The sequence below is a fragment of the Erpetoichthys calabaricus genome (genome assembly GCF_900747795.2).
Source record: "Erpetoichthys calabaricus chromosome 1 unlocalized genomic scaffold, fErpCal1.3 SUPER_1_unloc_2, whole genome shotgun sequence".
NCBI lineage: Eukaryota > Metazoa > Chordata > Cladistia > Polypteriformes > Polypteridae > Erpetoichthys > Erpetoichthys calabaricus.
This window is the reverse complement of record NW_026261585.1, coordinates 977,648-1,004,468: the sequence shown is the minus strand read 5'-3', so window position 1 is coordinate 1,004,468 and position 26,821 is coordinate 977,648. Positions and strand designations below refer to the sequence as shown.

Here is a 26,821-nt window from a genome sequence, read left to right as displayed (position 1 = left end):
CTCTCGTCTCTCATCATCTTTGTTGTCCTCCCTGTCTGTCACCTCCATCCAGCTCCACTTGTCCACTGCTCTTTGTCCTTCTCGTCCCACTGCCTGTCCTTCTCCTTCCTTCAGTCAGTCCATGTGGTGTCCTGTGATCAGTCCGTCCATCAGGCTGTCAGCTGTGACTTCATAACCCCACACACCTCACCCTGTTTACTCACCTCAGTGTCTTTAATTTACAGTTTGGGGTCCGCAGACCCTCACACAACTGATGAGCTCCTGAATCTCCCAGGCTGTTGAATCTCAGGTCCAGTTCAGTCAGCTGTGAGTGTGGAGAAGAGAGGACTGAGGAGAGAGATGAAGAACATCTGGAGGTGAGACCACATGTGTCCAGGCTGTGGAGATAAAGAAAGAGAAGTGAGGACATGAGGAGGGAGACATACAGACAGACAGACAGAAGGCTGCAGAGCTGAAAGGCTCAATGACTGCTGGCATTTTTACTTTTTACTGAGCCTGTTTGAACCCGAGACCACCGCTGTTCTTATAAATAAGGCACCAAACACCTGAGAGGGTCTCCTGTCTTCATGCTGTACTGACAGGTGAGAAATCATTGAAACGGACACACGGACATTAATACTGGAGATGAACCTCAAAGAAATGAGACTGACGGCGTCCTGCACTTGAGAGGCCACATGGACTTGTAGAAGGTGACAATGGGGTGGGGGGGGGGGGGGGGTGACAAAGTGGGATTTCTTTGTGTCATTCAGGACTCAGGATGTGTAGACATTTTGTCTGATTTGTAGGACATCATGGAAAGACAACTGTGAGACATTCTGGTCACTGAAGAGCTTAACACTCAGCTGTTTGTCATGATGGACTCTCCTCATGTCACAGTAATTAGATGATGATGATGACACTCTGTTGGTTTAAAAGGACAAACATCGGGCCTGACTTTAGGAGTGATAACATGATGGACATGGAGGACAAGACTGACACGTGACACTTCTGTCTTCGGCCACTCAAACCTCACATACTGACCAGTAACACTGACCAGCTGACCTTTGTCCACTAAACACCTCAGTGGTGCTGAGCTCAGTTTTCTTATTCCTTCTACTAATTTGTAATAAAGCAGGAGGACGAGCTTCAAAGTGACTGTCAGCATCCCAAAGTCCAGTCAAGTGGGCACAGAGGTGGTCTGAGTGGACTGTGAAGAGACCTCCATGACTGCTGACCACTGCTTTCCATTCACAGCTCTGCCCATAAGTGATTTGATCAAAATGACGACAAAGGAAATCCGCAGCACTTTATCAGCTGACTTCACAGGACATGTGGGGGTCACAGGAGTGACATGTTTGTGTCATCACAGTTTCAATTTGTCACAACAGCAGCTCATTTCTTTATGTCCTGCCTTTTCAGTGACGTCTGTTTGAAAAAGTCAGGACAGGCCAGTGGACAGTAAGGGGGTGGACTAAAGATGGTGGGGTCTTTACAAGCTTTTATTAATAATGTCAGAAATATTCAAAAAAATGTAAAAAATGTTAAAGTCAATGGACTTGGGTTCAAATTATCAGTGCACACCAAAGGCCATCAGTCACACAGACGTCACCAAACCTGCAGGTCCCCAAGTCCTCTGCTCTGCTCAGCTCTGCCCTCTGGTGGTGACGCCCTGTCACTGCTCTCCTTCTATTTATTTCCAGCTCCCACTTCTCTCTTTTTTCTTCTTCTCTTCACTTCCAACTCCCGAATCCAGTCAGGCAGGTTTGAGTCAAGTCTTAAATTTCAAGTCCCAAAGATGTCATAATGTGTTTGACACCAAATTTACATTTGCTATTTCTTAAATTTACAGGAATCATTTATTACATTTATTGTTATATTTCCAAACAATTAACTCCATGTTAATACAAAGATGGACCCAGAAACTCAAAATGAAGGCAAGCGCCATTCACACAACTGCAAAGAAAATTTGTCTATTGGGGTGTGTTTTGTTGGAGTCATCACTTCCACTTTTGCTTTGTTTCATTTGACTTCATTAAAGGGGGACACCCAGTTAGTGCCTGACATTACGAAGCAACTTGTCCAGGTCTGTCCTCCAGTCACCATATCACAGAACAATATTGTCTGTTTGAATTACGTGTATTGTCCTTAATTATATCCATAATATCTGTTCACTGTTGCAATTATCTATAACTTTATACAGGTGCTGGTCATAAAATTAGAATATCATGACAAAGTTGATTTATTTCAGTAATTTCATTCAAAAAGTGAAACTCGTATATTAGATTCATTCATTACACACAGACTGATGTATTTCAAATGTTTATTTCTTTTAATGTTGATGATTATAACTGACAACTAATGAAAGTCCCAAATTCAGTATCTCGGAAAATTAGAATATCAATTAAGACCAATGCAAAAAAAGGATTTTTAGAAATGTTGGCCAACAGAAAGGTATGAACATGAAAAGTATGAGCATGTACAGCACTCAATATTTAGTTGGGGCTCCTTTGGCCTGGATTACTGCAGCAATGCGGCGTGGCATGGAGTCGATCAGTCTGTGGCACTGCTCAGGTGTTATGAGAGCCCATGTTGCTCTGATAGTGGCCTTCAGCTCTTCTGAATTGTTGGGTCTGGCGTATTGCATCTTCCTCTTCACAATACCCCATAGATTTTCTATGGGGTTAAGGTCAGGTGAGTTTTCTGGCCAATTAAGAACAGGGATACCATGGTCCTTAAACCAGGTGCTGGTAGCATTGGCACTGTGTGCAGGTGCCAGGTCCTGTTGGAAAATTAAATCTGCATCTCCATAAAGTTCGTCAGCAGCAGGAAGCATGAAGTGCTCTAAAACTTCCTGGTAGACGGCTGTGTTGACCTTGGACCTCAGAAAACACAATGGACCAACACCAGCAGATGACATGGCACACCAAACCATCACTGACTGTGGAATCTTTACACTGGACCTCACGCAACGTGGATTCTGTGCCTCTCCTCTCTTCCTCCAGACTTTGGGACCTTGATTTCCAAAGGAAATGCAAAATTTACTTTCATCAGAGAACATAACTTTGGACCACTCAGCAGCAGTCCAGTCCTTTTTGTCTTTAGCCCAGGCGTGACGCTTCTGACGCTGTCCCTTGTTCAAGACTGGCTTGACACAAGGAATGCGACAGCTGAAACCCATGTCTTGCATACGTCTGTGCTGGTGGTTCTTGAAGCACTGACTCCAGCTGCAGTCCACTCTTTGTGAATCTCCCCCACATTTTTCAATGGGTTTTGTTTCACAATCCTCTCCAGGGTGTGGTTATTCCTATTGCTTGTCCACTTTTTTCTAGCACATCTTGTCCTTCCCTTCGCCTCTCTATTAATGTGCTTGGACACAGAGCTCTGTGAACAGCCAGCCTCTTTAGCAATGACCTTTTGTGTCTTGCTCTCCTTGTGCAAGGTGTCAATGGTCGTCTTTTGGACAACTGTCAAGTCAGCAGTCTTCCCCATGATTGTGTAGCCTACAGAACTAGACTGAGAGACCATTTAAAGGCTTTTGAGTTAATTAGCTGATTAGAGTGTGGCACCAGGTGTCTTCAATATTGAACCTTTTCACAATATTCTAATTTTCCGAGATACTGAATTTGGGACTTTCATTAGTTGTCAGTTATAATCATCAACATTAAAAGAAATAAACATTTGAAATACATCTGTCTGTGTGTAATCAATGAATCTAATGTACAAGTTTCACTTTTTGAATGGAATTACTGAAATAAATCAACTTTGTCATGATATTCTAATTCTATGACCAGCACCTGTATATAGTGAGCAAGTGGGGTAGCTTGAGGAAGAGAGATTTTGAGTGTATTCTCAAGCTGATCAGGTGAGCAGGATCTGTGGCTGGCATGGAAATGGACTAGATAGATAGATAGATAGATAGATAGATAGATAGATAGATAGATAGATAGATAGATAGATAGATAGATAGATAGATAGATAGATAGATAGATAGATAGATAGATAGATAGATAGATAGATAGATACTTTATTAATCCCAATGGGAAATTCACATACTCCAGCAGCAGCATATTGGTAAAAACAATCCAAAGAATATAAAGAATAATTTTATTTCTTCAAATAATTTCAACCCATTGATATCACGACTATCTCCATCCGTTAATATAAAATATCTAAATCCAAACAATATTTTTTAAGTTCTTCATCTGCCATAAATTTTAATTTTAGAATATTGTACAGAAATCCAAAGTAATTCCCTGTTTAATTGCTGAAATCTTTCTTCAATTGACATCGTTGCTTGATCAATGATTCTTAAAAATAACCAGTATAACATTTCTTCTTAGAATCTTTTATAGTTTAAGACTTAATTTCCCAGCGTGGAGTTTGCATGTTCTCCCTGTGTCTGCGTGGGTTGGTGTGTGTGTCCCCTGAGGTGGGATAGATAGATAGATAGATAGATAGATAGATAGATAGATAGATAGATAGATAGATAGATAGATAGATAGATAGATAGATAGATAGATAGATAGATAGATAGATAGATAGATAGATAGATAGATAGATAGATACTTTATTAATCCCAATGGGAAATTCACCTACTCCAGCAGCAGCATATTGGTAAAAACAATATTAAACTAAAGAGTGATAACAATGCAGGTATACAGACATACAATAACTTTATATAATGTTAACGTTTACCCCCCCGGGTGGAATTGAAGAGTCGCATAGTGTGGGGGAGGAACGATCTCCTCAATGTGTCAGTGGAGCAGGACGGTGACAGCAGTCTGTCACTGAAGCTGCTCCTCTGTCTGGAGATGATCCTGTTTAGTGAATGCAGTGGATTCTCCATAATTGTCAGGAGCCTGCTCAGCGCCCGTCGCTCTGCCCCAGATGTCAAACCGTCCAGCTCCATGCCAACAAGAGAGCCTGCCTTCCTCACCAGTTTGTCCAGGCGTGAGGCGTCCTTCTTCTTTATGCTGCCTCCCCAACACACCACTGCATAGAAGAGGGCACTCGCCACAACCGTCTTATAGAACATCTGCAGCATCTTATTGCAGATGTTGAAGGACACCAGCCTTCTAAGGAAGTATAACCGGCTCTGTCCTCTCTTGCACAGAACATCAGTATTGGCAGTCCAGTTCAGTTTATCATCCAGCTGCACTCCCAGGTATTTATAGGTCTGCACCATTTGCACACAGTCACCTCTGATGATCATGGGGTCCAGGAGGGGCCTGGTCCTCCTAAAATCCACCACCAGCTCCTTGGTTTTGCTGGTGTTCAGTTGTAGGTGGTTTGAGTCGCACCATTTAACAAAGTCCTTGATTAGGTTCCTATCCTCCTCCTGCCCACTCCTGATGCAGCCCACGATAGCAGTGTTATCAGCAAACTTTTGCATGTGACAGGACTCCGAGTTGAATTGGAAGTCCAATGTATATAGGCTGAACAGGACCGGAGTAAGTACAGTCTCTTGCGGCACTCCTGTGTTGCTGACCACAATGTTAGACCTGCAGATCCTGAGAAGAACATACTGAGGTCTGTCTGTATGATAGTCCACAATCCATGCCACCAGGTATGAATCTACTCCCATCTCTTTCAGCTTGTCCCTAAGGAATGAGAGGTTGGTTGGTGTTGAAGGCGCTAGAGAAGTCCAGAAACATAATTCTTACAGCACTACTGCCTCTGTCCAAGTGGGAAAGGGATCGGTTTAGCATTTAGATGATGGCATCCTCCGCTCCCACCTTCTCCTGGTATGCGAACTGCAGAGGGTTGAGGGCGTGGCAGACCTGTGGCCTCTGGTGGTGAAGCAGCAGCCGCTCCATGGTCTTCATCACATGTGATGTCAGAGCGACAGGCCAGAAATCATTCAGCTCACTAGGACGTGATACCTTTGGGACTGGGGTGATGCAAGATGTTTTCCAAAGCTTTGGGACTCTCCCCTGTTCCAGGCTCAGGTTGAAGATGCGCTGTAGAGGACTCCCCAGCTCCAGCGCACAGGCCTTCAACAGTTATGGCGATACTCCATCTGGACCCGCTGCTTTGCTGGCACAAAGTCTCCTCAGCTCTCTGCTTACCTGGGCTGCTGTAATTGTGGGTGGGGATGTCTTTCCTATGCTGGTATCAGCAGAAGGATGGGTGGAGGGTGCAATACTCTGAGGTAAAAGTGAGAGTGGGTTAGGGTGGTCAAACCTGTTAAAGAAGTTGTTCATCTGATTTGCTCTCTCCACGTCTCTCTCGATGCTGGCACCCCGCTTTGAGCTGCAGCCAGTGATGATCTTCATCCCATCCCACACTTCCTTCATGCTGTTATTCTGCAACTTCTGCTCCAGCTTTCTCCTGTACTGCTCTTTCACCGCCCTGAGCTGGACTCGGAGTTCCTTCTGCATGCGCTTGAACTCATGCTGATCACCGCCTTTAAAAGCCCTTTTCTTCTGGTTCAAAAGGCCCTTGATGTCACTTGTAATCCATGGCATGCTGTTTGCATAGCAGCGTACTGTTCTTACTGGAACAACAATGTCCATACAGAAGTTGATGTAGTCAGTAGTGCAGTCAACAACCTCCTCAATGTTCTCAATATGTGAGCCCTGCAGGATATCCCAGTCTGTAGTTCCAGTCTCTCAGAGCCTGCTCTGCCTCAGGGGACCACTTCCTGAATGAGCGTGTGGTTGCAGGTAGGACCTTCACTTTTGGTTTGTAGTGAGGCTGAAGCAGAACCAGGTTATGATCTGCTTTCCCAAGCACTGGCAGCGGGGTGGCGCTGTATGCGTCTTTAACGTTTGCATACAGTAGGTCAATAGTCCTATTTCCCCGGGTGTTACAATCCACATACTGGGAGAAGGCAGGTAATGTTTTGTCCAGCGTCACATGGTTAAAATCTCCAGCGATTAGCAAAAGCGCCTCGGGGTGTTGTGTTTGTAATTTAGCAGCAGCAGAATGGATGATATCATCTGCTATCTCCACGTCCGCCCGAGGAGGGATGTAAACAATAACAACAATGACGTGTCCAAACTCTCTGGGCAAGTAATAGGGACGCAGACTTGACATAGATAGCGAGTCCTCCTCCTTTCCGCTTTCCGCAGGTACTTGCATCTCTGTCCGCTCCAACTGTGCTAAACCCGGGTAGCTCCACGTTAGCATCTGGGATGTTAGTTGTTTGCCATCCATCCATCCATCCATTGTCTCCCGCTTATCCGAGGTCGGGTCGTGGGGGCAGCAGCTTGAGCAGAGATGCCCAGACTTCCCTCTCCCGGCCACTTCTTCTAGCTCTTCCGGGAGAATCCCAAGGCGTTCCCAGGCCAGTCGAGAGACATAGTCCCTCCAATGTGTCCTGGGTCTTCCCTGGGGCCTCCTCCCGGTTGGACGTGCCCGGAACACCTCACCAGGGAGGCGTCCAGGAGGCATCCTGATCAGATGCCCAAGCCACCTCATCTGACTCCTCTCGATGCGGAGAAGCAGCGGCTCTACTCTGAGCCCCTCCCGGATGACTGAGCTTCTCACCCTATCTTTAAGGGAGAGCCCTGACACCCTGCGGAGGAAACTCATTTCAGCCGCTTGTATTCGCGATGTCGTTCTTTCGGTCACTACCCATAGTTCATGACCATAGGTGAGGGTAGGAACATAGATCGACTGGTAAATTGAGAGCTTTACCTTGCGGCTCAGCTCCTTTTTCACCACGACAGACCGATGCAGAGCCCGCATTACTGCGGATGCCGCACTGATCCGCCTGTCAATCTCACGCTCCATTCTTCCCTCACTCGTGAACAAGACCCCGAGATACTTGAACTCCTCCATTTGGGGCAGGATCTCGCTACCAACCCTGAGAGGGCACTCCACCCTTTTCCGGCTGAGGACCATGGTCTCGGATTTGGAGGTGCTGATTCTCATCCCAGCCGCTTCACACTCAGCTGCAAACCGATCCAGAGAGAGCTGAAGATCACGGCCTGATGAAGCAAACAGGACAACATCATCTGCAAAAAGCAGTGACCCAATCCTGAGCCCACCAAACCGGACCCCCTCAACTCCCTGGCTGCGCCTAGAAATTCTGTCCATAAAAGTTATGAACCGAATCGGTGACAAATGGCAGCCCTGGCGGAGTCCAACTCTCACTGGAAACGGGTTCGACTTACTGCCGGCAATGCAGACCAAGCTCTGGCACCGATTGTACAGGGACCGAACAGCCCTTATCAGGGGGGCCGGTACCCCATACTCTCGGAGTACCCCCCACAGGATTCCCCGAGGGACACGGTCGAATGCCTTTTCCAAGTCCACAAAACACATGTAGACTGGTTGGGCAAACTCCCATGCACCCTCCAGGACCCTGCTAAGGGTATAGAGCTGGTCCACTATTCCGCGACCAGGACGAAAACCACACTGTTCCTCCCGAATCCAAGGCTCGACTATCCGACGGACCCTCCTCTCCACGACCCCTGAATAGACTTTTCCAGGGAGGCTGAGGAGTGTGATCCCTCTGTAGTTGGAACACACCCTCCGATCCCCCTTCATAAAGAGGGGGACCACCACCCCGGTCTGCCAATCCAGAGGCACTGTCCCTGATGTCCATGCGATGTTGCAGAGGCGTGTCAACCAAGACAGTCCTACAACATCCAGAGCCTTGAGGAACTCCGGGCGTATCTCATCCACCCCCGGGGCCCTGCCACCAAGGAGTTTTTTGACCACCTCGGTGACCTCAGTCCCAGAGATGGGGGAGCCCAACTCTGAGTTCCCAGGCTCTGCTTCCTCATTGGAAGGCATGTTAATGGGATTGAGGAGGTCTTCGAAGTACTCCCCCCACCGACCCACAACGTCCCGAGTCGAGGTCAGCAGCGCACCATCCCCACCATATACAGTGTTGACATTGCACTGCTTCCCCTTCCCGAGACGCCGGATGGTGGACAAGAATCTCCTTGAAGCCGTCCGAAAGTCGTTCTCCATGGCCTCCCCAAACTCCTCCCATGCCCGAGTTTTTGCCTCAGCAACCACCAAAGCCGCATTCCGCTTGGCCTGCCGGTACCTATCAGCTGCCTCCAGGGTCCCACAGGACAAAAGGGTCCTGTAGGACTCCTTCTTCAGCTTGACGGCATCCTTCACCACCGGTGTCCACCAACGGGTTCGGGGATTGCCGCCACGACAGGCACCGACCACCTTACGGCCACAGCTCCGGTCAGCCGCCTCAACAATAGAGGCACGGAACATGGCCCATTCGGACTCAATGTCCCCCACCTCCCTCGGGATGTGGTCGAAGTTCTGCCGGAGGTGGGAGTTGAAGCTACTTCTGACAGGGGGCTCTGCCAGACGTTCCCAGCAGACCCTCACAACACGTTTGGACCTACCAGGCCTGACCGGCATCCTCCCCCACCATCGAAGCCAACTCACCACCAGGTTAAACAAAACCTCCTATGATGAAAAACAATTTTGGACGGCGTTTTCCCTTGCCCGGACGCGGGTCACCGGGGGGCCACTCTGGAGCCAGGCCTGGAGGTGGGGCTCGATGGCGAGCGCCTGGTGGCCGGGCCTGCACCCATGGGGCTCGGCCGGGCACAGCCCGAAGAGGCAACGTGGGTCCCCCTTCCCATGGGCTCACCACCTATGGGAGGGGCCAAGGAGGTCGGGTGCAGTATGAGTTGGGTGGTGGCCGAAGGCGGGGACCTTGGCGGTCCGATCCTCGGCTACAGAAGCTGGCTCTTGGGACATGGAATGTCACCTCTCTGAAGGGGAAGGAGCCTGAGCTTGTGCGTGAAGTTGAGAGGTTCCGGCTAAATATAGTTGGGCTCACCTCGACGCACAGCTTGGACTCTGGAACCAATCTCCTTGAGAGGGGCTGGACTCACTTTATTTTAGTTTACTTTAATGATATGTCACTTTAGTATTTGTCACATTAATATTATGTTTAATATCATGTGCCACCTGTCACTTTGATAGTCGTATGATTTGCACAATTCTCACTGCGCTGGAATTATTGTATGAATGATGAATGAATGAATGCCATTTATTGTCACTATACACATGTACAATGAGATTAAAAGCAACTCCTGCAGTGCAGACATATGCGTAGAACACAACAAATAAATAAAACAAATGGTGCAAAAAGTTGTAAAAAAGTTGCAAAAAAGTTCTGCGACGCTATATACATATGGAAAGAATAATAACTATTGCACTATTGGGTTATTGCACATTATTTAAATATAGCACAATAATGATGATCATGTGCAGTGAGTAGTGGATGCTGGACCCTGAGAGTAATGATATTGTACAGTATACATATATTGCACAGTTATTATCAGTACCATTTAGATATTGAATATTGCACAGTTGATGGATGGAAGGAAGTCCAGGGGTTGGCAGAGGCGTAGCTAGGGTTTTCAGCTCACGGGGACAACTGAAGATTTCGTGCCCCCTCCTGTTTGCCAAAATGAAATGGGTAAGGGAAATTTAGCACCCCCTGGATGCTGCGCCCAGGGACAGATGTCCCTTCTTGCCCCCCCCTAGCTACGCCACTGGGGGTTGGGAGGTTAGACTGTGTAGTCAGTGCATGTGTGAGTTTAAAATGGTTATGGCTTTTTGGAAAAAACTGTTCTTGAGTCTGTTTGTCCTTGTTGTGATGCCCCTGTAGCGCCTCCCTGAGGGCAGCAAGTCAAACAGATCAGAGCCAGGGTGGAAGCTGTCCTTGATGATGTTTTTGCTCTGCTGAGGCAACGGGAGGTGTAAATGTCCATCAGGGATGGGAGAGGGCAGCCGATGATCTTCTGTGCTGCCTTTACTACTCGCTGAAGCCTCTCCCTGTCTGACATGGTGCAGCTGCCGTATCATACTGTGATACAGTACGTCAGCAGGCTCTCGATGGACGAGCGGTAGAAGGTCAGTATCAGGTTGGAGTCCAGTTTGTGCTCTCTGAGGACCCTCAGGAAGTGTAACTGCTGCTGAGGCTTCTTGATGACTGCTATGATGTTGTCTGTCCAGGAGATGTCAGCGGAGATAAGGACGCCAAGAAAACGGAAGGTATGGACCCTCTCCACACACTCGCCGTTGATGTAAAGGGGGGCTAAGTTGGTGCTGTGCCTCCTGAAGTCAACAATGATCTCCTTGGTTTTCCTGGTGTTCAAAGCCAGATTGTTCTTTGAACACCAGGCTGCCAACTTCAGGACCTCCTCTCTGTAAGCTGCCTCGTCTCCCTTTGAGATGAGTCTGACCACTGTGGTGTTGTCAGCAAACTTGACAATGAAGTTGTTGTTGTGGGCCAGACTGCAGTTGTGGGTGTAGAGACAGTACAGAAGGGGGCTAAGCACACAGCCTTGTGTAAAAACAACAGGAGTTTCTGTACTACCTAAAACTGACATCTCTTCTGCTTACCATTTAACTTCTCCTCAGCAAGCCAAGAGACCACCAGCAAGGGCAGTCATCCTTCACATCGGCTTCTGCCCCAGCCACATTAGCTGGTCACCACTGATGACCCCAAACTCAGCTTGTGTTCCCACCAAAATCCCATGGCCTTCAGCAGGGTGCCTCGTGAGACCTTCTCCTTTATCCTAACGCCATCCCTCAGCCTTCAGCAGAAGCCCACTCGGTGCAGTTGGTCACTCTTGTTCCTTGGACACAAAGTAGGTTTTGAACTTACCCCTTGAGTGCCGTGTGCTCACTCCTCTCACAGCCACTTCTTGACCTCCACTCCCCTGCATCAGATCAGCAAAAATTCTGCATTTGCTTTATTTCTCATTTAACCTCCGTCTCCATCTTCTCATTTGTCTCATTTTAAACTCACTTGGGTGCAGGTGTCTAATTCCACACCCCAGAACACTAATGAGGAAACTGGCTGAACCACACGTGTCTGCAGGTGTAAAGTGCGCTCCGCCAATTCACCACCAACACTCCAGGGCTGCTCTGCTCCCCCACACGACCACATACACCTACGCCCCTCTGAGTCCACCATTTTAATTTAAAAACCTGCACACAACCACTGACCCCTGACATGTGTCACCACACAGCTTTGTATTTAGTAGTAAAGAGAATAATGCAGTGACCAGAGTGACCAGTGGGGCACAGGACTATTGTGACAGGTGTCCTTAGTGACGTCAAATTATTCAACTCTCCAGTCGACCATTTGAGTGTCTGCTGGCATTGAGGAAGACCCTGACTGACTGAAATGACAAAAGAAGGATTTGTGAGGCAGAGGGTTTGGATCTGTGATGACATCAGTGAAGATCATGTGTGTATAAAAATATCAAAAAGGCGCTATATACTGGATTATTGAGAAAGTCATGTGACAGCCCACACTGATCGTGGTGAGATTCTTGTTTTAATGTCCCACAAGAGACACAAGTGTGAGTTACAAACACAAGAGGGCACCACTCCTCACACTGGAGTATCTCACTGACACGCCCACTGAGGTCACCTTCCCAGAATCCTCTCAGTGTCTCTAGACGTCTACTGCACATGATGTGTGTGTCCACCTGTCGGTCACTAAGCCCACTGACAGATATATGTAGATGTCCTGTGTAGACCTGGGGGTTATGTCTTGTAGAATGATGTCGGCCTGTTCAGTCCACTTGGCTATAATGGCGGTCACTTCCTGTGTCTCCCACCTTACTGTCCATACTGCCTTCAGTCCTAATCCTCTCCTCCCTATCACCTTCTCTTTCTGTGTATGGCTGGCTGGTCATTTCTACTGCTGCTGTCCACCTTTCCTCCTGTTCCTCTGTCTGTTCTCCTCTCTCTCCTTCTCTTGTTCCTCTGCCTTGTCCTCCTATATTATTCGTCCTTTCCTTCCATCTGTTCATCTCCTTCTATTCTCTATCCTTATCTTTGCTCTTCTATTCTCTTTGTTCCTATCTGTCACTCCAGTCCAGCTCTTGTTGTCCACTCCTCTTTGTCTTCTGTCACTTTAGTCGTCTCTTCTCCTCACACTGACTGTGTTTCTCCTCCTTCTTCTATTTTAGTGATTTTTAACAAACTTTAGTGAGGACATCAGAGGAGTGTAAGGGGGAAAGTGACAATGGAGGACAGGAACAAGTACAAGATTAAAATAAAGAATGGACAGCGTGGGCTTGTGGGACAAGAAATAAAACAACAGTCTGGTCATAGAGGATGAGGAGAGTGACCAGTGTGGTGGAGGGGCTCAGGGTCACAATGCTGTCTTTATGAATTGAATTATTAAAGGAAATCTGCAGTTGTGTCACCTCACGTCACTCTGTCTGTCCATAAGGGACACTGCAGTCTGTCCTGATTAAACACAGCGTTTGTGTTGTGGGAGTGGAAAAGTCAGAGCCATAATGTGACAAGAAATAAAATTCATGAGACACACACAGACACACACGCACACACACACACACGCACACACACACACTCACACGCACACACACACACACACACTCTTGTTGTTCACTTACTCCAGTCTTTCTAATTTGCAGTTTTCACTCCTCAGCCCCTCACACAGCTGATCCACTCCTGAATCCTCCATGTTGTTGCTGTTGCTCAGGTTCAGATGAGTCAGTTGTGTGTGTGGAGAAGAAAGAGCTGAGGAGAGAGCTGAGCAACATCTGGAGGTGAGACGACAATGAGACAGGCTGTGGAGAAGAAGAGAGAGAAGTGAGGACATCAGGAGAAACAAACAGAGAGACCAACTGAAGGACAAACAACACAAAGTTTCAATGGCCACTTCTATTCTGACTTTTCACTGAAGTGCAGTGTGAACACGAGACCACTGCCATTCTTATAAAGTAAGGAGCTATATACCTGACAGGGTCTCCTGCCTTCATGTTGGACTGACTGGTGCCAAGTCATTCAAACTGACATGTGGACATCAAAACTGGATAAGAACATCACAGAAATGAGAGTGACGGCATCCTGCACTTGTGTGACCAGATGGACTTGTCACAGGTGACCATGGGGTGAAGATGACAAACTGGAATTCTGGTCTGTCATTTACCACTCAGGACTGGCAGCTCTAGTGGTGACCAGCAGCAGGTCAGTTTGTCTCTGTCTTTGTTGAAGTTTTTTTTAATTTTTTGATTAATTTTTATTATGAGTTCATTTTCTGATCAGTTATAAAGGAATATGTGTGTCCCTGAAGTGTTATGGAGTCTCCTCTTTTATTTGTTTGTATTATTTTGGTGACACTTTTTCACTTCACTTGTTGTTGTCCCGATGCGTCTTCTATTCACCTGAGTGATTCAGTTCAGTCAAATATGAATACAAAATGGGAGACACTGAGCTTTAGGAGGAGACCTCTGAAGAGCATTTTGGGGTTTATGTTGACACAACATTGTCATTGACTAAGTAAGGTACAGAAGCAATTAAAAAGATAATATAAAATGTGAGGTTATATCATAAAAACTATTAAATTTAAATCAAGGGACATAATACTCTTACTTTATAATTCACTACTGATAATAATAATTCATTACATTTATATAGCACTTTTCTTAGTACTCAAAGCGCTATCCACACAGGGAGGAACCAGGAAGCGAACCCATAATCTTCCACAGTCTCCTTACTGCAAAGCAGCTGCACTACCACTGCGCCACTGAGAGCACACCTGGAGTACTGAGTGCAGTTCTGGTCTCCTCAGTACAAGAAAGACATAACAGCACTTGAAGATATGAAGAGCAGAGCAACCAAGTGCATTATGGGACTGTCATCATCAAGTTCTTCCATGTGAACCCTGAATACCACGAGGACTGACTGAGGTCACTGATGTTAGGTAGAATGCCTAGAGAGGGCTGGGTGGTCTCGTGGCCTCAGACCCCCCGCAGATTTTATTTTTTTTCCTGCCATCTGGATTTCTTTTTTTGTTTTTTCTGTCCTCCCTGGCCATCGGACCTTACTTTTATTAATGTTAATTAGTGTTCCCTAATTTTAATTTTTATTTATTTCGTCTTTTTGCTCTTTCTTCATCATGTAAAACACTTTGAGCTTCATTATTTGTATATTAAAATATACTATATAAATAAATGTTGTTAGGCAGGTTTTGAGTCAAACCTTAAATTTCAGCTCCCAAAAAAGTCATAATGTGTTTTAAACCAAATTTACATTTGCTATTTCTTAAACTTACAGGAATCATTTCTTACATTTATTGTTACATTTCCAAACTATCAACTCCATGTTAATACAAGGATGAACAAAAATGAAGTGCAAATAAACATGTAATGAGAATCAATTCTCAAAGTGCTGCTGAATACAACAATACAAGAAGTGCAAACAAATGAGCGGCCAGTTCTATGTATTGTCACACATGTGTGCCCACCTGGAGATGACCTTACTGTCTCTGTGAGGTAAGTGATACCACTCTGAGACGAGAGGGGGCGCTCACACTGACTGTCTCTCCTTATCACCTGCAGCTCTGAGAAGAAACCAAATGAGGGGAACTGACTCAGCCGCAGTGCCCAGAGCTGCCACTGTCCTTCTGGGTGGGACTCTTGAAAAGCTGCTGGCCACCCAGAGGATGGAGTCTGCTGTTGGACCTGAAAACTCGACACGAAGCAAGCGCCATCATGTTCACACAACTGCAAAGTCAATTTGTCTATTGGGCTGTAAAGGTGTGTTTTGTTGGGCCATCGCGTCCACTTTTGTTTTGTTTCATTTGACTTCATTAAAGGGGGACACCCAGTTGGTGCCCCGACATTACAAAGCAACTTGTGCAGGTCTGTCCTCCAGTCACCATATCAGCAGACCAATATTGTCTGTTTGGATTATGTGTATTGTTCTTAATGATGTCCATTATATCTGTTCACGTTGTAATTATCTATCACTTTATATAAAGTGACCAAGTGGGGTAGCTTGAAGAAGAGAGATGGTGAGTGTATTGACAAGCTGATCAGATGAGCAGGATCTGTGACTGGCATGGAAATGGACTCTCTGGTGATGGTGGCAGAGAGAAGGACACTGTGCAAGCTGCTATCTGTTATGGACAATGAACATCACCCACTATACACCACCATAATTAATCAGAGGAGTTTGTTTAGCGGTAGGCTGCTATCACAGAACTGCAATATGGACAGATACCAGAGATCTTTAGTCCTCAGAGCCATTAGACTCTTTAACTCTTCATCACAGGGGGTGGTGGTTGAGTTCTGGGCCTGACGCTCCTTCTCTCCTCCTAAGCTGTATTGACTGTATTAGCTGGGCACCACATCTGATATCTCACTATTGGCTCACTGCTCTAGAAGTTTTATTTTGTTTTTTTTGTTATGGGTCACTTCAAACATGTTATCCTATCAGCATAAGTCATGTCACTTTATTTTATTTTACTTTAATGATATGTCACTTTAGTATTTGTCACATTAATATTATGTTTAATATCATGTGCCACCTGTCACTTTGATAGTAGTATTATTGGCACAATTCTCACTGCGCTGGCATTATTGTGTGTATAAACAAAAAGAGTTTCTTTGCCACCTAAAACTGACATCTCCTCTGCTTACCATTTAAGTTCTCCTCAGCAAGCCAAGAGACCACTGGCAAGGGCAGTCATCCTTAACATTGGCTTCTGCCCCAGCCACCTTAGCTGGTCACCGCTGAGGACCCCAAACTCAGCTTGTGTTCCCACCACAATCCCATGGCCTTCAGCAGGGTGCCTCGTGAGACCTTCTCCTTTCTCCTAACGCCATCCCTCAGCCTTCAGCAGAAGCCCACTCGGTGCAGTTGGTCACTCTTGTTCCTTGGACACAAAGTAGGTTTTGAACTTACCCCTTGAGTGTCATGTGCTCACTCCTCTCACAGCCACTTCTTGACCTCCACTCCCCTGCATCAGATCAGCAAAAATTCTGCATTTGCTTTATTTCTCATTTAACCTCCATCTCTATCTTTTCATGTTTCTTTCCTGTTCAGTTTTGCTCTTGACTATCCTGCTCAGCTCATTTTAAACTCACTTGGGTGCAGGTGTCTAATTCCACACCCAGAACACTAATGAGGACACTGGCTGAACCACATGTGTCTGCAGGTGTAAAGTGCGCTCCGCCAATTCACCACCAACACCCCAGGGCTGCTCTGCTCCCCCACACTACCACATCCACCTACGCCCCTCTGAGTCCACCATTTTAATTTAAAAACCTGCACACAACCACTGACCCCTGACATGTGTCACCACACAGCTTTGTCTTTAGTAGTAAAGAGAATCACGCAGTGACCAGAGTGACCAGTAGAGCACAGGACTAGTGTGACAGGTGTCCTTAGTGACGTCAAATTATTCACATCTCCAGTCGGCCATTTGATTGTCTGCTGGCATTGAGGAAGACCCTGACTGACTGAAATGACAAAAGAAGGATTTGTGAGGCAGAGGGTTTGGACCTGTGATGACATCAGTGAAGATCATGTGTGTATAAAAATATCAAAAAGGCGCTATATACTGGATTATTGAGAAAGTCATGTAACAGCCTACACTGATCGTGGTGAGATTCTTGTTTTAATGTCCCACAAGAGACACAAGTGTGAGTTACCAACACAAGAGGGCGCCACTCCTCACACTGGAGTATCTCACTGACACGCCCACTGAGGTCACCTTCCCAGAATCCTCTCAGTGTCTCTAGAAGTCTACTGCACATGATGTGTGTGTCCACCTGTCGGTCACTAAGCCCACTGACAGATACATGTAGATGTCCTGTGTAGACCTGGGGGTTATGTCTTGTAGAATGATGTCGGCCTGTTCAGTCCACTTAGCTATAATGGCGGTCACTTCCTGTGTCTCCCACCTTACTGTCCACACTGCCTTCAGTCCTAATCCTCTCCTCCCTATCACCTTCTCTTTCTGTGTATGGCTGGCTGGTCATTTCTACTTTTGCTGTCCACCTTTCCTCCTGTTCCTTTGTCTGTCCTCCTCTCTCTCCATCTCCTCCTCCTCTGCTTGTCCTCCCAATTTACTCTTCCTCTTTGTAATTCTGTTCATCTTCTTCTCTTGTCTCTCCTTATCTTTGCTATTCTGTTCTCCTTCTCCTTATCTGTCAGTCCAGTCCAGCTCTAGCTGTCCACTCCTCTTTATCTTCTGTCACTTTAGTCGTCTCTTCTCCTCACACTGACTTGTGTTTCTCCTCCTTATTCTATTTTAGTGATTTTAACAAACTTTAGTGAGGACATCAGAGGAGTGTAAGGGGGAAAGTGACAATGAAGGACAGGAACAAGTACGAGATTAAAATAAAGAATGGACAGCGAGGGCTTGTGGGACAAGAAATAAAACAACAGTCTGGACAGAGAGAATGAGGAGAGTGACCAGTGTGGTGGAGGGGCTCAGGGTCACAATGCTGTCTTTATGAATTGAATTATTAAAGGAAATCTGCAGTTGTGTCACCTCATGTTCATCTGTCTGTCCATAAGGGACACTGCAGTCTGTCCTGATTAAACACAGCGTTTGTGTTGTGGGAGTGGAAAAGTCAGAGCCATAATGTGATAAGAAATAAAATTCATGAAACACACAAACACACACACACACACACACACACATACACACACACACAGACACACACACACAGACACACACACACACACACTTGTTGTTCACTTACTTCAGTTTCTCTAATTTGCAGGTTTCACTCCTCAGCCCCTCGCACAGCTGATCCACTCCTGAATCCTCCATGTTGTTGCTGCTCAGGTTCAGTTCAGTCAGTCGTGAGTGTGGAGCAGAAAGAGCTGAGGAGAGAGCTGAGCAAGATCTGGAGGTGAGACGACACCAAGACAGGCTGTGGAGAAGAAGAGAGAAAAGTGAGGACATGAGGAGAGACAGACAGACAGACAGACAGAAGGACAAACAACACAAAGGTTCAATGGCCACTTGTATTCTGACTTTTCACTGAAGTGCAGTGTGAACACGAGACCACTGCCATTCTTATAAAGTAAGGCGCTATATACCTGACAGGGTCTCCTGCCTTCATGTTGGACTGACTAGTGCCAAGTCATTCAGACTGACATGTGGACATCAACACTGGATAAGAACGTCACAGACATGAGACTGATGGCGTCCTGCACTCATGTGACCAGATGGACTTGTCACAGGTGACCACGGGTTGAGGATGACAAACTGGAATTCTTGTCTGTCATTTACCACTCAGGTCTGGCAGCTCTAGTGGTGACCAGCAGCAGGTCTGTTTGTCTCCATCTCTGTTGAATTTTTTTTTTTAATTTTATGATTAATTTTTATTATGGGTTCATTTTCTGAACAGGAATAACGGAATATATGTGTCACTGAAGTGTTATGAAGTCTCCTCTTTTATTTGTTTGTATTATTTTTGTGATACTTTTTCACTTCACTTGCTGTCATCCCGATGCGTCTTCTATTCACGTCAGTGATTCAGTTCAGTCAAATATAAATACAAAATGGGAGACACTGAGCTACAGGAGGAGACCTCTGAAGAGCATTTAGGGGTTTATGTTGACACAACATTTTCATTGTGTAAGTAATGTACAGAAGAAATTAAAAAGATAATATAAAACATGAGGTTATATCATAAAAACTGATGTATTTAAATCAAGTGACATTATACTTTTACTTTATAATACACCAGTGAGAGCACATCTGGAGTACTGAGTGCAGTTCTGGTCTCCTCAGTACAAGAAAGACATAACAGCACTTGAAGATATGAAGAGCAGAGCAAACAAGTGCATTATGGGACCGTTATCATCAAGTTCTTCCATGTGTACCCTGAATACCACGAGGACTGACTGAGGTCACTGATGTTAGGTAGAATGCCTAGAGGGGGCTGGGTGGTCTCGTGGCCTCAGACCCCCTGCAGATTTTTTTTTTTTTTCCTGCCGTCTGGATTTCTTTTTTGTTTTTTCTGTCCTCCCTGGCCATTGGACCTTACTTTTATTAATGTTAATTAGTGTTCCCTAATTTTAATTTTTATTTATTTTGTCTTTTTTCTCTTTCTCATCATGTAAAACAGTTTGAGCTCCATTATTTATATGAAAATATGTTATATAAGTAAATGTTGTAAGGCAGGTTTTGAGTCAAGCCTTAAATTTCAACTCCCAAAGAAGTCATAATGTGTTTAACACCAAATTTACATTTGCTGTTTCTTAAGTTTACAGGAATCATTTCTTACATTTATTATTACATTTCCAAACTATCAACTCCATGTTAAGACAAGTGTGAACAAAAATGAAGTGCAAATAAACATGTAATGAGAATCAATTCTCAAAGTGCTGCTGAATACAACAATACAAGAAGTGCAAACAAATGAGCGGCCAGTTCTATGTATTGTCACACATGTGTGCCCATCTGGAGATGACCTTCCTGTCTCTGTGAGGTAAGTGATACCACTCTGAGACGAGAGGGGGCGCTCACACTGACTGTCTCTCCTTATCCACCTGCAGCTCTGAGAAGAAACCAAATGAGGGGAACTGACTCAGTCACAGTGCCCAGAGCTGCCCCTGTCTTTTTGGGTGGGGGTCTTGAAAAGCTGCTGATCACCCAGAGGATGGAGTCTGATGTTGGACACAGAAACTCAACATGAAGCAAGCGCCATCCTGTTCACACAACTGCACAATAAATTTGTCTATTGGGCTGTAAAGGTGTGTTTTGTTGGGCCATCGTGTCCACTTTTGTTTTGTTTCATTTGACTTCATTAAAGGGGGACACCCAGTTGGTGCCCTGACATTACAAAGCAACTTGTGCAGGTCTGTCCTCCAGTCACCATATCAGCAGAGCAATATTGTCTGTTTGGATTATGTGTATTGTCCTTAATTATGTCCATTATATCTGTTCACCGTTACAATTATCTATCACTTTATATAAAGTGAGCAAGTGGGGTAGCTTGAAGAAGAGAGATGGTGAGTGTATTGACAAGCTGATCAGGTGAGCAGGATCTGTGGCTGGCATGGAAATGGACTCTCTGGTGACGGTGGCAGAGAGAAGGACACTGTGCAAGCTGCTATCTGTTATGGACAATGAACATCACCCACTATACACCACCATAATTAATCAGAGGAGTTTGTTTAGCGGTAGGCTGCTATCACAGAACTGCAATATGGACAGATACCAGAGATCTTTAGTCCTCAGAGCCATTAGACTCTTTAACTCTTCATAACAGGGGGTGGTGGTTGAGTTCTGGGCCTGACGCTCCTTCTCTCCTCCTAAGCTGTATTGACTGGATTAGCTGGGCACCACATCAGATATCTCACTATTGGCTCACTGCTCTAGAAGTTTTATTTTGTTTTTTTTTTGTTATGGGTCACTTCAAACATGTTATCTTATCAGCATAAGTCATGTCACTTTATTTTATTATACTTTAATGTTATGTCACTTTAGTATTTGTCACATTAATATTATGTTTAATACATTTGCCACCTGTCACTTTGATAGTAGTATTATTTGCACAATTCTCACTGCACTGGCATTATTGTATGTAAAACAACAAGAGTTTCTGTGCCACCTAAAACTGACATCTCCTCTGCTTACCATTTAAGTTCTCCTCAGCAAGCCAAGAGACCACCGGCAAGGGCAGCCATCCTTCAGATCAGCTTCTGCCCCATCCACCTTAGCTGGTCACCGCTGAGGACCCCAAACTCAGCTTGTGTTCCCACCACAATCCCATGGCCTTCAGCAGGGTGCCTCGTGAGACCTTCTCCTTTCTCCTAACTCCATCCCTCAGCCTTCAGCAGAAGCCCACTCGGTGCAGTTGGTCACTCTTGGTCTTTGGGCACACAGTAGGTTTTGACCTTACCCCTTGAGTGTCATGTGCTCACTCCTCTCACAGCCACTTCTTGACCTCCACTCCACTGTATCAGCTCAGCCACAATTCTGCATTTACTTTATTTCTCATTTAACCTCCATCTTCATCTTTTCATTTTTCTCATTTTAAACTCACTGAGGTGCAGGTGTCTAATTCCACACCCCAGAACACTAATGAGGACACTGGCTGAACCACACGTGTCTGCAGGTGTAAAGTGCGCTCCGCCAATTCACAATTCACATCTCCAGATGGCCATTTGATTGTCTGCTGGCATTGAGGAAGACCCTGACTGACTGAAATGACAAAAGAAGGATTTGTGAGGCAGAGGGTTTGGACCTGTGATGACATGAGTGAAGACCATGTGTGTATAAAAATGTCAAAAAGGCGCTATATACTGGATTATTGAGAAAGTCATGTGACAGCCTACACTTATCATGTGGTGAGATTATTGTTTTAATGTCCCACAATAGACACAAGTGTGAGTTATAAACACAAGAGGGCGCCACTCCTCACACTGGAGTATCTCACTGACACGCCCACTGAGGTCACCTTCCCAGAATCCTCTCAGTGTCTCTGACGTCTACTGCACATGATGTGTGTGTCCACCTGTTGGTCACTAAGCCCACTGACAGATATATGTCGATGTCCCATGTAGACCTGGGGGTCATGTCTTGTAGAATGATGTTGGCCTGTTCAGTCCACTTGGCTATAATGGCGGTCACTTCCTGTGTCTCCCACCTTACTGTCCACACTGCCTTCAGTCCTATTCCTCTCCTCCCTGTCACCTTCTCTTTCTGTGTATGGCTGGCTGGTCATTTCTACTGCTGCTGTCCACCTTTCCTCCTGTTCCTCTGTCTGTCCTCCTCTCTCTCCTTCTCCTTCTCCTCTGTCTTGTCCTCCTCTTTTATTCATCCTTTTATTCATTCTGTTCATCTCCTTCTCTTCTCTCTCCTTATCTTTGCTATTCTATTCTTCTTGTCCTTATCTGTCACTTCAGTTCAGCTCTAGCTGTCCACTCCTCTTTGTCTTCTGTCACTTTAGTCGTCTCTTCTCCTCACACTGACTGTGTTTCTCCTCCTTATTCTACTTTAGTGATTTTTAACAAACTTTAGTGAGTACATCAGAGGAGTGTAAGGGGGAAAGTGACAATGGAGGACAGGAACAAGTACGAGATTAAAATAAAGAATGGACAGAATGGGCTTGTGGGACAAGAAATAAAACAACAGTCTGGACAGAGAGGATGAGGAGAGTGACCAGTGTGGTGGAGGGGCTCAGGGTCACAATGCTGTCTTTATGAATTGAATTATTAAAGGAAATCTGCAGTTGTGTCACCTCACGTCAATCTGTCTGTCAATAAGGGACACTGCAGTCTGTCCTGATTAAACACAGCGTTTGTGTTGTGGGAGTGGAAAAGTCAGAGCCATAATGTGACAAGAAATAAAATTCATGAGACACACACACACACAGACACACACACACACACACACACACACACACACACACACACACACACACACACACACACACACACACACACACACACACACTCTTGTTGTTCACTTACTCCAGTTTCTCTAATTTGCAGTTTTCACTCCTCAGCCCCTCACACAGCTGATCCACTCCTGAATCCTTCATGTTGTTGTTGTCACTCAGGTTCAGTTCAGTCAGTCGTGAGTGTGGAGAAGAAAGAGCTGAGGAGAGAGCTGAGCAACATCTGGAGGTGAGACCACATTGAGACAGGCTGTGGAGAAGAAGAGAGAGAAGTGAGGACATGAGGAGAGACAGACAGACAGAAGGACAAACTACACAAAGGTTCAATGGCCACTTGTATTCTGACTTTTCACTGAAGTGCAGTGTGAACACGAGACCACTGCCATTCTTATAAAGTAAGGCGCTATATACCTGACAGGGTCTCCTACCTTCACGCTGGACTGACTGATGCCAAGTCATTCAAACTGACATGTGGACATCAACACTGGATAAGAACATCACAGACATGAGAGTGACGGTGTCCTGCACTCATGTGACCAGATGCACTTGTCACAGGTGACCACAGGGTGAGGATGACAAACTGGAATTCTTGTCTGTCATTTACCACTCAGGACTGGCAGCTCTAGTGGTGACCAGCAGCAGGGACATTATACTCAAACTATATAATGCACTAGTGTGACCACATCTTTAGTGTTGTGTGCAGTTCTGGTCACCCTGATATAAGATAGACATAGCAGCACTTGAAGCTGTGCAGAGGAGAGCAACCAAGTGCATCATGGGACTGACAGACATGTCTTACTGTGACAGATACAGTGAATTAAACCTGTTTATCTGAGCAGAGGAGACTGTGTGGGGACCTCATCCAGGTATTTAAAATCCCCAAAGGCATTGATAAAGGAGATCCTGCAGAATTCTTTCAGCTTAAGGGTGAATCTCATACTTGAGGACAGAAATTAAAAGAAAGTGCATTTAGGACTGAAGGCAGGAAGAACTTCAGTATGCAAAGAGTTGCGTGACTCTAAAACAAACTACTAAGACATGGAGTTGAAGCAGAAACCTTGACGAGCTTTAAGAAGAATCCGGATGAGCTATTGAGACAGCTTAGCTGTTAACTAAACACACAGCCTTGATGGACTGAATGGTCTCCTCTCATTTGTCAAGTGTCTTATGTTCTAATGTCACTTTACTTCCTCTCTTGTATGACCCCTTGTAGAGCACCAAGACTCATGTGAGGCTCCTGTTTGTAGATTTCTCTTCAGCCTTTAGCACCATTCAGCCTCACCTTCTAGCACAGAAACTTATTAAAGAATTTAATTTTGACTTCAGTTTGGTAGGATGGCTGATTGACTTTTTAAGAGACAGGACTTGAAGAGTGAAAGTCAATGGCTGTCTGACTGACATGTTGTCCTCATCCACAGGTCCCCTCATGTCTGTTCTTTCTCCTCTTTTGTACTCCTCTACACTAATGGTGGTCTCAATAAATTTGAGGACAGGTTCATCTCAATATGTGCTGATGACTCAGTGATTGTTAGCCTACTGAGTGTGAATGAAACCAGTTCTGGTCCAGTGGGAGATGACTTTGCGAACTGGTATGATGAGTCTTTTCTAAACCTCAATGTTACAAAAACTAATAAACTACTAAACTTAGAAGCAGCACCAGTCACCAACAAGAAACAATCACCAAAGAGCAGGCAGTGGAGATCACTGACAGTCATAAATATCTGAGGACAATCAAAGACTCACAGCTGACTTTTAAGGGAAGCACAGAAGCCATCGGCACAAAGGGACATCAGCAGCTCTACTGTTGTGGATCACAGGGGTGTGTACAGCCATCCTGACACCAACACAGACATGCTGGGCACAAACTGCCACACAGCACACCTTTATTTATAGGTGGGGAAGCTTTGCTTCTTTGCTTCCTATGAAGAACACAAAGTCCTCAAGACAAAAACACAGTTTCTTTCTTTCTTTCTTTCTTTCTTTCTTTCTTTCTTTCTTTCTTTCTTTCTTTCTTTCTTTCTTTCTTTCTTTCTTTCTTTCTTTCTTTCTTTCTTTCTTTTTCTTTCTTCAACTCCTGGGTGTGCTCCAGGTGGCTCATCAGTATTTCCTGGACTCACTCCCAGGTGTGGTGGAAGTCCACTTTAGGTCTCTGCAGCTCCCCCTGGCACCCCCCACAAAACCCAACAGGGCTTCACCAAACTCCAAGTCCCAGTGTGCCCTGTGGGAATCCGTGATGTCACAGCCACCCAGAAGGGCTGCCCTCTAGTGTCCCAGAGGAGGTAGTGCCTCACAGTTGCTCTCTGCCCCTGTCCTTCCAGCTGGGTAATGGCCAACGCCACCCATCACACTGTTTAAGGAAGCTGAGTCTTTGTAATGTGAGTCCTTCCATGATGACACTCTTTTATAAATCTTGTATTTAGTCTTTTGTATTTATAAACTGCTAGCCTGGTTTGGATATCTTAATGTCAAAAACAAAAAGAGAATAAACCAAACTGTAAAATGGAGCAGTAAAATAACAAGGACTGGACAGTCCGATCTCACAGACGTGTTTAACAAGCAAGTGTTACAGACAGCAGAGGGTCTTCTGTCAGACACAACTCGTCTGCCACATTCACAATTCCAGGTTTCACCATCAGGTCACAGGTTGAAAGTTCACAGGATAAAAGGCAATCAGTTCAAATTCTGTTTCACTCCAACTGCTATTAATGTTTAAAATAAATTCAGTTTTAATAAACACCCACATCCTTAAATCATGAGATGATGAAGAGCAGCATTTTCATCAGTCATCAGTTAAAAGTAAATGTTGGTTTAATTCTGATGTCTAATATGTTCCACCAGAAGTATTACACTCACTACTATATATTATTTATTTCTGATAAGTTTATGTTTGATGGCTGTGTATTTTGTGATGTGTCCTTAACATTATGTTGTGGTCTCTTCTGTAAAACCTGATGAAAAACTAAATTTCCCTCTTAGGACAAAAAAACTGAATTGAATTGAAGACACTTTGTCTGATTTGTAGGACGCCATGCAGAATGAGGGTCACTGTTGGACACTGGAGAGCTTGATGCTCGACTGTTTATCCTGATGGACTCTCCTGATGTCACACTAACCAGACGATGAGGACACTCTGTGTGTTTACTGTGACACTGTTAAGGACACAGACTGGACTGAACTTTAGGATCAATGACATAATTGACAGTGAGAACAAGACTAACATGTGACACTTCTGTCCTCGGCCATTCAGACCTGACACGCTCTCCGGTGTCATTGACCAGCTGACCTCCATCACTAAAGATCTCAGTGGTGTTGAGTTCAGTTATTTTAGTCCTTCTACTAATTTGTCATAAAACAGGAAAACAAACTTCAACATAAAACATCAGATAGAGTTAAAGTTCAACCTTCAATCTAATCTTAGTAACAATCCCAGTAAATAATACTAAGCATGACGTCACATACACAAGAACCTCAGATGTTGTGCCACTTCATTCACTCACTTCATTACAGACATACGACAGTTGATCAGCCTTATTACTGGGGTGTAGAAACTGCTCTTAAATCTCACAGTTCAGGTGTTCATAGTTCAGTAGCACCTGTCTGATGGATGGAGGGAGACAAATGTCCATGATGTGCGACTGGGGTCCTTTATGATTTGTTTTGCCTTTCCTAAAGAAGTCTTGGCATCATGGATGAAGTTTATTCCAAGA

General features: G+C 45.2%; 1 protein-coding gene across 11 annotated transcripts in view; it reads right to left on the bottom strand.

The window, feature by feature from the left end:
* LOC114644775 (NACHT, LRR and PYD domains-containing protein 12-like) overlaps positions 1 to 26,821 on the bottom strand; it is an 86,395-nt gene that overhangs the window by 2,165 nt on the left and 57,409 nt on the right. For 3 of the 11 annotated variants that reach the window (XM_051921663.1, XM_051921668.1, XM_051921665.1), the window contains 4 exons: positions 23,188 to 23,364; positions 18,459 to 18,632; positions 13,353 to 13,529; positions 204 to 377 (listed from right to left, as the gene is read on the bottom strand). In XM_051921663.1, coding sequence (XP_051777623.1) covers positions 204 to 377; positions 13,353 to 13,529; positions 18,459 to 18,632; positions 23,188 to 23,364 — 702 coding nt within the window. The remainder of the gene's footprint in view (positions 1 to 203; positions 378 to 13,352; positions 13,530 to 18,458; positions 18,633 to 23,187; positions 23,365 to 26,821) is intronic. The other 8 variants (XM_051921667.1, XM_051921671.1, XM_051921670.1 and 5 more) reach the window with 6 other exon arrangements.